The sequence below is a fragment of the Anneissia japonica genome, unplaced genomic scaffold (genome assembly GCF_011630105.1).
Source record: "Anneissia japonica isolate Jap-2015-1 unplaced genomic scaffold, ASM1163010v1 scaffold287782_len627234_cov183, whole genome shotgun sequence".
NCBI lineage: Eukaryota > Metazoa > Echinodermata > Crinoidea > Comatulida > Comatulidae > Anneissia > Anneissia japonica.
Window position 1 is genome coordinate 573,487 of NW_022695201.1, and position 11,920 is coordinate 585,406.

The 11,920-nt window shown below is 35.2% G+C and overlaps 1 protein-coding gene across 1 annotated transcript in view; it reads right to left on the reverse strand.

Moving 5' to 3' along the window:
* The window catches only part of LOC117101435 (receptor-type tyrosine-protein phosphatase T-like), a 93,234-nt gene that overhangs the window by 49,152 nt on the left and 32,162 nt on the right, over nt 1-11,920 (reverse strand). Inside the window, exons 2-4 of the mRNA XM_033241412.1 lie at nt 9,555-9,880; nt 9,327-9,462; nt 2,433-2,789 (exon numbers count right to left, since the gene is read on the reverse strand). Of these exons, the coding sequence (XP_033097303.1) occupies nt 2,433-2,789; nt 9,327-9,462; nt 9,555-9,880 (819 nt within the window). The remainder of the gene's footprint in view (nt 1-2,432; nt 2,790-9,326; nt 9,463-9,554; nt 9,881-11,920) is intronic.

An 11,920-nucleotide genomic window follows, 5' to 3' on the forward strand; every position in this document is an offset into this window, starting at 1 on the left:
ACATTACATACATATACACATACATATAATATTTTGCGGTTATTGTAAAACAAATAAACACCTATTTTTGTATTATTTTCTATTCTGGTTGAGTGACAGTAGTGTTATATGTCTAGTTTGTTGTCTGTCTTAGAAATTATGAGTTTGGACACCAATATCATATATGTAGCTTATTGAGTTCCAGTTTTTTTTCAAAATGGCCGTCATTTGTAATCAGTGTTTATATTTGGCCTGTACCCGGGCCGCGATTTTTTTTTCCGTACGAAACATTTGCATGAAACTTCACTCGGGCCATCTCGGATTGACTCGAGTGAGTACGATACGAAGAACAAGATCAGACACTTCGCAATGTCGTGACGCTCGAGTTACTGCATTGCTCTTTCTATGTTTACCTACGGTAGGCCTATGAAATCTCACGGACTTACAGGATGTACGTGTGTAACTAACTGTGACCTTCTTGGATGTTATTAAATGTTAGTATATTATCTACAACAACAACAGCTAGTACCTCCTGTTATAAAGTGTAGATAGGTACAGTAATACCAAAGGCTAGAGAGAAAGAGGCCTAACAGGCTGAGATCTTACCTAGGCCCCTCCTTAAACTAGGCCTAGGGTCATAGGCTGACACCAACATACTGACATTGACTGAAATTTTTTGGGGAAAAAATAGGACAAAGTTGAAGAATGAAATAAAAAATAGAGCGCATAGAGAAATATTATTAAATAAATAATATACCATTCCGGCGTTATTGAACTTGTCCAAACTATCATCGTAATGTACTTAATGTTAAAGAATAATAATAATAATAATCATTTCAGCAATTATTACCTTGGCCTAAGCCTTAAAGTAATGAAGAACCTACTATTTACTAGGCCTATAAATAATAAATCGCCAAAGGGGAATATCTTTTGTGTTATTTCTCCTTAAAGTCGTTTTTTTAATTGTTCTCGAATTCCTCCATTGTCTAAGATCCCCTTAAGGTACAGGTAATAATAATAATAATTAATAATAATAATAATAATTTCGGCATTACATGTAATTAACTTGGTCTAGCTTTGTAATCAAGAACCTGCCGATTACTATGCCTAATATTAATAACTAGCTCATTTTTACATTCATATGGTGCTCTGCCATTTTGGCAGGTCTTAGGGCATCCAGTATTTTAGAGCTGCCTATTCTCAGCTCTTCGCTTAATTTGAAAATAACTGTCACCCTGTTTCATTTGATGAAGAAAAACGCGCTTTTCCTTACTCTTTGTGCTTTTCCCAGAAAGGGTCTTAGTATAGGCCTAGGTAAATATGCAAAACCAAGGCCTTACTAAAAAATTAAAATTGTCATAGTATGTAACTCAAGTTAAAATAACACTTTTCATTACTCGTGCAGCTTAATCAAATATATATATCATTTTAAACGACCCATTGGTATTAACATAGTAACATGTATTTTTTAAAATTAGACAGCGGCGTTCTCTCAGAAGTTGTTTTGTAGACGTTTATCTGTTGATGACCTTTTGACCTCTTGAATTCTGCAATGAGATTTTCGGGTCGATTCAGCCGAGACGGCCCGAGTGGAGTTTCATGGAAATGTTTCGTACGGAAAAAAAAATCGTACCCGTGCCTGTATAGTAAATATTGTATAAAAACTGGTTTAATTTTAAAGTTTTTTTAAAGAAAATGTATTTGAAGTCACAAAATTGCATTGTTATGTTGAAATAATTGATGCAGCAACATTTTTTATTCCCGCATCAATATTTCCCCGAATACTTGATGCGGGCGGAAGTGATAATCTAATAAATATTTCTATTTGCCCTAGGGCACATAGAAAAAATTATTAGATTATCACTCTTTTTCTTTTAAAAAAATTGATAAAAGCGAGCATTTTCTTTTTTTTTTTTAATCGGTACAATAAATTATTTCGCTTTTGTTTTATCGATGAGGGAGGGACTGTTTATATTTAGCCTGTACCTGGGCCTGTAATAGTAAATATTGTATAAAAACTAGTTTAACTTTATAGTTTTTTTAAAGAAAATGTATTTGAAGTCACAAAATTGCATTGTTATTTTATGCTGTTAAAATAATTGATGCGGCAAAAACAATTTCTTTTTTATTCTCGCATCAATATTTCCCTGAATTTTTTACGCGGGCGGGAGTGATAATCTAATAAATTTTTATATTTGCCGGCCCTTACAGCACAACACTCCGAGGAAGCCACGCGTTTGCCTATACCGTGCGTTGCTCGTTCTGCATGTTTATACAAATTTGACGCCCACTTCATGGGCGGATCCAGTAAAGGGTACGGGGGCAGTGTTATGTGCAACTTACTTATCTATTCTTAAACTGTTGTGTTCCCCCTCCCCCCGTTGAATGATCGTCAAAGGACTGAATGTGTGTTGTTTCTAAAGTTCACTATAATAACCATGCTGGTTACTCACCAAATGATGACGTCACAACAATTGCGGACCTGGAAACCATTGCAGATTTTGTTGCTTCAAACGAAAACACACCGTCACTCTCAGAGTATGGTAAATTTTTAACACCGAGATACACAAATTTATCATGTGTGCTGTATGCAATATTGCTTTGAGTGTTAAATATTTTATTATCTGGCATATCGCCAGAAGAGCTTCTATCAGCCCACGTTACATTATTTTTGCCATCCACATTCTTGTATAATATCCCAATTGTCAGATCCATTGTTTTGCATTTGTTGATAGCGTATCCACGAAATTCGTTTCCACTGTTCGACGATATTAGTGGTATTGCAGAGAAAAGTGTCATATCCAGTGGAACTGAAAATGAATCAACAAGCTAAGTTATATTATTAAATTAAATTATTATTACTGACGATCATGACAGTGGCTCTGACGGTGGTTATGGTGTTGGTTTCTGGACAGAACGGCAAAAAGTCAAAACGACAATAAGTCAAAACGGCAAGACCAAAAGGGCTATAGGCCTAAGTCAAAATGGCAATAAACCAAAATGGCAACACTTCCAGAATTTATGTCAAAAGTAGAAAAGCGCAAAAGAAAAAAAAACACTATAGAACAACATTAATAATAATAATAGGCCTAATAACAATAGTATAACATACAAATTCAATAGCTAAACAATTTATGTCATAAAAGTAAAAATTCGCAAAAGAAAAAAAAAATAAATAACACTTTAAAGAAAAACATTACACGTTTGGATGCACTCTCGAAACCACTGTACCACTAACTCCAACCTTCAGCTTCCATATGCCCGAGACTATTCGGACAACAAAAATTCATAAAGCGGACATTCCATGGCACTACGGCCCATCGTTTCTTCACGAGGATCAACAACTTACCCTCTCGCCAAGTATCTTGCCAGGATACTGTTTCCACTGGTAGAAAACACTGGTCACCATGTAACTAACTCTCAACACTTTGTGAAGACCATCCGGGATGTTTACCTTGAATCTACAGATACTCTTGTTAGCTTCGACATCAAGTCACTATTCACCAATGTACCTGTCCAGGAGGCTTGTCTTATAGCCAAACACCGTCTAGAAGAGGACCACACTCTCCAGGAAAGAACAGATCTAAACCCTCAACAGATTTACGATTTACTTTTACAGTGTTTAGTCTGCACTAATTTCAAATGGCGCGACCAGTTTTTCGAACAAACAGCCACCAAAACAACCAAAACTTTGGCTCCGATACGTCGATAATACTGTCATCATTTGGCAAAAACAGTACCTAGATGGTTTTCTAGATCACCTGAATTCTCAGCACAAATCAATCATGTTTACCATGAAGGAGTAACACAATCACTCTTTACCCTTTCTTGATGTTTTAGTAACCAGACAGGACGCAGGGACTTTGTCACATGCAGTCTATAGCAAACCAACACACACCGACAGATATCTAAACAAACGGTCGTTTCACCATCCGTCCACCAAGAAGGGAGTTTGTAACACACTCATCAGAAGAGCACATTGCATGAGCGACCACAACTCCATCCGGAAAGAAGTGCAACATGTTAAGGCAGCCCTTAAACTTAATGGTTATCACACGAGAGACATTGCTACACCCAGACCCAGCAATAGGCTAGATAATGCAGAATCGAGAAAGTCTGTGTGTTTACCATATTTGGGACAGCTTACACACCGCATTCAAAGCATTCTACTACAAGCCGATGTCAAAGTGTTTCATAGCGCACCCAACAAACTATCCCGAACTCTACAAACACACAACGACAAACCACCAGCACAGAGTCAACCAGGAGTTTATCGGATCCCGTGCGAATGTGGGAAGGTTTACATTGGTGAAACAGGATGAGATCTCCGCACTAGGCTCAAGGAACAACAAAGGCCATGGCAGGAGAGGGGAACAAGAAAAATCTTATATGGTCATGCATTCCCACAGTCAACAACACTCTGTGCATTGGGACAAAGCAGAACTAATAGCCACCATACCATATTGGCACTCCAGAAGGACTAGAGAAGCCATCGAAATTCACAAACACAATACTGTACATCAAGACATCGGATTTGTCATTAGCGATATTTGGCTGTCCATGTTTAATCGGACCTAGCGAAGCCCCACCATTTCCCGCCTTCTGGAACTATGCCTTTGTTTTTGGTCGTTCCCACCCATTTTCCCGCCCTGGAACCATGGCTTTGTTTGGGCGTTCCCACCCTTTTGATTTGTTTTTGTGAACAATGGCTTTTGTTTTAGCCTCTCACTAGCAGTCTTCTCATTGGTCAGTTAATCCATCCAATCACCATCCAGCTTGTGTTTCAGCCTTTCACCCATTGTTCAGTTTACCACCATCCAGCCTCTCTACCCAAACATATAAGTATTTCCCTGTTTGGAGTGTCTGCAGATATTATTCTCCTGAAGACGATTGCAACATCTCAATCGAAACGTCGAGACTTTCTCAACAACAGTTCTTTTCAGAACTACTTACGTGATGTACCGCAAGCTTCAACATATATATTATTTCTTCGCCATGCAAACCTTTAAGCAAAACATTAATAATAATAATAATAAAAATAAATAATAATAATAACATACAATACAATTAAACAGTAAAAAGATTGGGGGAACACAATGTAACATATAAAATATAAAAGCAGTGTACATTTAAATAATTAAAACCTTAAAATACAGATAAAATGAGGCTAAACAATATTATGCTATGAAAGTAAAAAACGGGAAAGAAAAAAAAAAAATAATAAATAACACTTTAAAATAATATAAGCCTAGTCATGAATGTGTAAAAAAAAAAACATTAACAAAAAACAAAACACGATTCAGAAAATTATAAACTGCTGCCTGCACCCGGTTTGGCGCTTCATTCTTGGCATTAATTTTTGGTCCTTTGCTGTTTTGGTCTGTACCGATTGTCGTTTTGGTAGTTGACATTGCCGTTTTGGTCTGTTGCCGTTTTGGTACTTATCATTGCCGTTTTGGTTTATTGCCGTTTTGGTCATTGCCCTTTTGGTTTTTTGCCGTTTTTACCTGCTCCCATGGTGTTGATGGGGATGTGGTGGTGATGTGATAGTGGTGGGCATGAATATGGGTGAGGATAGTTTGTTTATTCAAATTCTCCACACATTGTGGATAATTTCGAAATTTCAATAGTATACACTTAACAATGTACAGTTCTTTTGTAGGACTATTGTAAAACAGCATTAAGATCTCATCTGTATATATTATCCTGCCTAAAAATGTTTTAAATAAAATTAAAAAAACAATAATAAAGCAAATACAGCAGTATAATGATATTGTAATAGTAAGGGGGTGATGGTAATGGAAATTTGGATGGGATAGTAGTGGTGATGATGATTATATTGATTATAACAAAAACAATAACAACAACAATATTATTATTAATAATAATAATAATAATAACAATAATAATATTAATTGAATTGAATTGAATTGAATTTATTCGATGCTCATATATAAAATATAAAATATAGAAATACAATATAGGAATTTTTTACAATAATCAAATACAACGAGCATCTGCAACACCCATTAAGCCGGGAATCCAGCCCATTTCCAATGGGGTCCAAATTGCATAATTAAAAAGTTATCAAAATTAATACATATTAAAAAGGAAAAGAAAAAAAAGCAGCATTTAAAAACCAAGATGCACCCAATTAACTAATAATTTAGATAGAACACAACAGTGCTCAATTGTAATTATTGCAATTGAGCACTATTGCGTTCATACAGTTTTTTGATGTGTATTTTAAATGTAGCCATATTAGTAATTAATTTTAAATTAGTCATATAGCCGAAACGAAAAAGGTTGAATGAGACTGATTATTTCCTTTAAGCAGAGGTACAACCAAATTGACTTTATGTTGACGAGTGTTATGTGTATGAATTTCAGAAACTCGCGTAAATTGCTCAGAAAGATATGGAGCAGCCTTATTATTAAGAATCTTATGGACATTACAAAGTCTTAGAAATTTAACTCGATCTTCAACCTTAAGTAGACCAAGGCTGGACAGCTCTTTGTGACCTACATGTGTCCGTGGTCCTAAATCAAGGATAAACCGAATAATTTTATTTTGGTTGACTTGAAGTTTTTGTTTTAAACCTTTATCAATACCTTCATACCATGAAGAAGCACAATAATCAAAAATTCATTGAATAAGGGCCATAGATAACAATTTTCTAGTATTTTTGTCAAGACACCTTGCTTGACGGTAAAGAAACCATAGTCTTGCATTTGCCTTCTTGATAACACTCTTGGCAATATTATTACCAGAGGCTGAATTATCGAGTTCAACACCAAGATATTTGACAGACTTGGAACCTTTTAATCTAAGGCCACCAGTAGTGACTTCAAATGATTTTATACGTTTAAGTTTTTTTTTACTACCAAAAATTATTGACTCCGTTTTACTGAGGTTTATAGATAATTTGTTGTCAATAAGCCAAATTCTACATGAATTAAGAGCGTTACCAAGTCTATCGGCAACGACATTTGGATCTTTGTGCCAAAATACAATGGCACTATCATCAGCATATAAGAGTAATTTACATTCAGGGTTAATACTGACTATCATATCATTTATAAAGCATAAAAAAAGCAAGGGACCCAAAATGCTACCTTGGGGCACCCCGCATGTGATATCCATAAGCTCAGATAATGAATCTTCAACTTTAACAACCTGGGTCCTATTTGTCAGATATGAACGAAACCAGTCTAAGGAGGTAACGCCCATTAGAGCAAGTTTCTCGCATAATATCTCGTGATCAACAGTATCAAATGCTTTACATAAATCAATTAGGACCATACCAGTATGTATGCCTTTGGAATTATTTAATTTAATCGTATCCGTTAAATTAATTAAGGTACTTTCAGTTGAATAAGTTTGTCGAAAACCTGACTGATATTGATAAATGAGATTATTGTTAACAAGGTATTGTTCTAACTGAATATGAACAGATTTTTCAAGAATTTTATAAACAATATTTAGAACGCTTATGGACCTATAATTTTCTGGGTTTTTACGGCATTTCTTTTTATACAATGGGGTGACCTTAGCATTTTTTAAGTCACTCGGAACATATCCCGTAGTGATGGACAGATTTATAATATAAGTAATAGGAGAAGCCAATACATGGGCACCGTATTTAAAAAATCTTGCCGGTAACCCATCAAGACCGGTACTTTTAGTAGGGTCCAGGTTTTCTAACTGTTTCAGAATGAATTCCTCTGTAACATGAAGAACTTTGGAAGAATGAAAATCTTTGATAACTTTAGAAGCATAGCTATATATATGTCTCATAGGGGGCAGCTTGTCAACAAGGTGATTGGCCATATTAGTAAAGTAAGTATTGAAACATCTAGCTACATCTTTTGAGTTGTGAATTTTTGATTCATTCATTTCAAGAACAATTTTAGATCTCTCATTTGCTTTTTTACTGTACCCTAGTTTTTTAAGATTTTATCATAATTTCTTTGGATTATTCTTATTTTCAACAATCTTATTCCTAAAATACGTTGATTTAGCTTTTTTAACATCACACTTAACTTTGTTTCGCAATTTACAATACATATTATGGTCATCTTTATTTTTATTTTTAGACTTCTTAAATTTTTCAAGATATTTATCACGTGTTCGTATGTCATTTAAAATAATAACATACAATACAATTCAATAGTAAAAAGATTGGGGGAACACAATGTAACATATAAAATATAAAAGCAGTGAACATTTAAATAATTAAAACCTTAAAATACAGATAAAATGAGGCTAAACAATATTATGCTATGGAAGTAAAAAATGGGAAAGAAAAAAAAAATAATAATAAATAACACTTCAAAATAATATAGGCCTAGTCATGAATGTGTTAAAAAAAAAAAAAACATTAACAAAAAACAAAACACGATTCAGAAAATTATAAACTGCTGCCTGCACCCGGTTTGGCGCTTCATTCGTGGCATTAATTTTTGGTCCTTTGCCGTTTTGGTCTGTGCCGATTGCCGTTTTTGTAGTTGTCATTGCCGTCTTGGTCTGTTGCCATTTTGGTACTTATCATTGCTGTTTTGGTTTTTTGCCGTTTTGACCTGCTCCTATGGTGTTGATGGGGATGTGGTGGTGATGTGATAGTGGTGGGCATGAATATGGGTGAGGATAGTTTGTTTGTTTATTCAAATTCTCCACACATTGTGAATAATTTTGAAATTTCAATAGTATACACTTAACAATGTACAGTTCTTTTGTAGGACTATTGTAAAACAGCATTAAGATCTCATCTGTATATATAAATCCTGCCTAAAAATGTTTTAAATAAAAAAAAAACAATAATAAAGCAAATACAGCAGTATAATGATATTGTAATAGTAAGGGGGTGATGGTAATGGAAATTTGGATGGGATAGTAGTGGGGTTGTGGTGGTGATGATGATTATATTGATTATAACAAAAACAATAACAACAATAGATTATTAATAATAATAATAATAATAATATAATAACATTAATATATTTTGGAAATCCTATAGTACATAATAATAATAATTATAATAATAACAATAACAATAATAATAATAATAATAATAATAATAATAATAATAACTAAGCTAATGATAATAATGAATAAACTTATTAAAAAAGGAAAACCAACATGTACATACACTATGGCTATCACAAAACAAATTTAAATGATTAACATTATCTTGTGAACAGATAGCTGAAGGTAAGAATATTAAATCTGATACCTTTTTGTTTTAAAAGGGAGACGGATTCTGTCAGATTTCATCAAGACTATATTGATCAATGGTTGTATTTCTTATCTTACTTAATATAAATAATTGTATGCTCAGATATTTTACCTGCGCCAAGAAGTTCAAATCTTAAACTGATATGGCCAAACCAATCGGTAGGATGGATACGGATGAATTGAGCATAGACAACAGAATTGAATAGTTTTGTCACCTCGGTGTTTCGATCAGAGTTTGCACTAAAAGTCTAAAAAAGTAACTGAGATATGGTAAGCATACATTTCCACGTCTTATGATGCTTGTCGTATAATCTTATATAAATTTGTTATAAAAACATACCTCAACTTGACCATTCGATCCCAATACTGCTGTGAAGTTGGTACCATTGGTACTGTAATAGACTTCGTATGATTTTACCCATTGATCGCCATCACTGCGCCCTTGTGTTATTACTCCAATTACTCCTTTTATAGCACCGAGATCGGCTTCAATCCACTGATTTTGGTCTTGATATTTTGCTGCCCAGGCTCCAATGCCAATTCCCCCTTCTAGTACTGTGTTGAGCCGTCCTCGTTCAGCTCCATAATACTGACTGTATTGGCTGGATGCTCTCAGTTGGTCTGAGGAAATCGTTCCATCTTCAACCCCAAGAGCTAGACATGAATCTGCAAAGTTATTTGATTAATAGTTAAGCCAGGCCTTGTAGCAATGAACAAATCATGAACTATGTAGGCCTGGCCCTACCGGAATATCAATCATCGATATTTTTCAAAAAGAAGAAAAACAGGAAGCCTTGGGAAATGCAGGGGTGGCATCAAGATTTGCCTGACGACAGTGCCGCGACAAATTGGCAATTTCGTAAACCCGCAATGCCAGCCCTGAACCGCCGTGCCAAAATTATGTAGTTTTTACACATGCGCTAGAAATTTGCATCATCGTGTTTTGTCGAGTATGTACCAGTTTTCGACCGGTTGTCTTCGTTAAGTAGGATTTTAACACTGCGCAGGTGGCCGTGGTTTAACGAAGAATGACCAGTCGAATACAGCCATTTTCTTTCCTTCTTATTTGCACAATTATTATTATTATTATTTCTTTTGTTTTTTTTCTCTAGGGTCCTCCTTTTGTTTTGCACAGTAGAAGCTTGTCAACTACTTTGGTATTTATTTATTTATTTATTCTTTCTTTTGACTGGATACATTTTCAATACAAAAGTACTGGTCTCCCAAATGATCCAGTTATTTTTAACAATTTTGGGAATTTTTACTCAATGACAACCACTTGTTCTGTCGATTCAGAATGGTTAAGAACTTCATTATTCAATTATTATTGTTGTTTTGAGCGAAGCGGTTTCGAACAAAAACAGCCTGTTTCAAAAATGTTTATGACCATTGCTTATGTCGTAGAAAATGTAGTACGGTAGGAATCCTAGTACAGCACATAGTGAGTATAATTACAAATACTGGGCCTACAAACCGGTCCTACTACAGGCTAATTAATTGGGCTAGCATGGGCCTGTCAGGAAAAATTTGGTCCAGGCCAAAAATCGGTCCGGCGGACTGATTTTGGCCTCATAATTACTTGCCAAATGTAGTCCACATAAGCCAAAATCAGTCCGCTGAAATTTACTTTGCCGCACAGCACACTTGGAAATATTACGTCCGCAATAGATTTTGGCGGAAAGAACAATTCCTAAGCTTTCAACAGACGCGCATAAGCTTATCTAGCCAATCACAATGATGTCCCTAGCTGAAGCCTTAATTTGCATACATCACCCTATATAAGAGTTTAAGATCAGCATGTACTTGTGTTTAGTTGATACCTTCGCGGTTACTGAACATTGGAATAACAGGAAGGAAAAACTTAGCTATGTACACGGATATACATTATCTGTAGCTGTTGTATTTTTAATAGTGTTACAGTATATTTGCTCTGAACAATTACATACTGTACATTGAGATAAAATTTAATTTCATATTCATAACTCATACCGCCTCCACGCCTCATATATTTGGTAGAAAGAGAGGGTGGGTGCGTGGGTGAACGACGTGAAAGGGTTTTTGAAATTTAACATGTAACATGTAGATTCCGCTACGCAAGACACAGCACAGTGGTTTTAAACCACCAATCACAATGATGTCCATCGCTGAAGCCTGAATTTACAGACATCACCCTATATAAGAGTTTAAGATCATGATGTACAGTACAGTATTTGGCTTTTTTTGATAGCAGAGGCTTCGAGGGTTTTTTTTCAGTGACAGGACCAACTAGCATACCCCCTTCTAAATCCACTCCTCATATATTTGGTAGAAAGAGAGGGAGATAATTTTAAATAGTTTTGCATTATGTGGCCGTTTGCCGTTTTATGGGTTTTTCCCATTTGCCTTTTAAAATTTATATATTATTAAAGAATCTCTATTGAGATCCAGCAGACCACCACTGATGCACAGTAGAGATTGCATCTTTAGATCTCCGATCTTGGTCACAAATTCACGGACTAGTGCTGTCTCGTAAGAATTTCGTAGGACGCGTGAAGAATGACAAAATACTGTATTCTCTATATCTACTGGAACCGAGCCACATAGCTTGTATTCCACTATTTGCATTCACACCTGGGCTGTGTATATATATTGCATTGGTTTGGTTCTGTAATCATTAGTGGTCGTGGGACTAGTTTGGGCCCTACCTAAGCTGGTCGAACGTTTCGT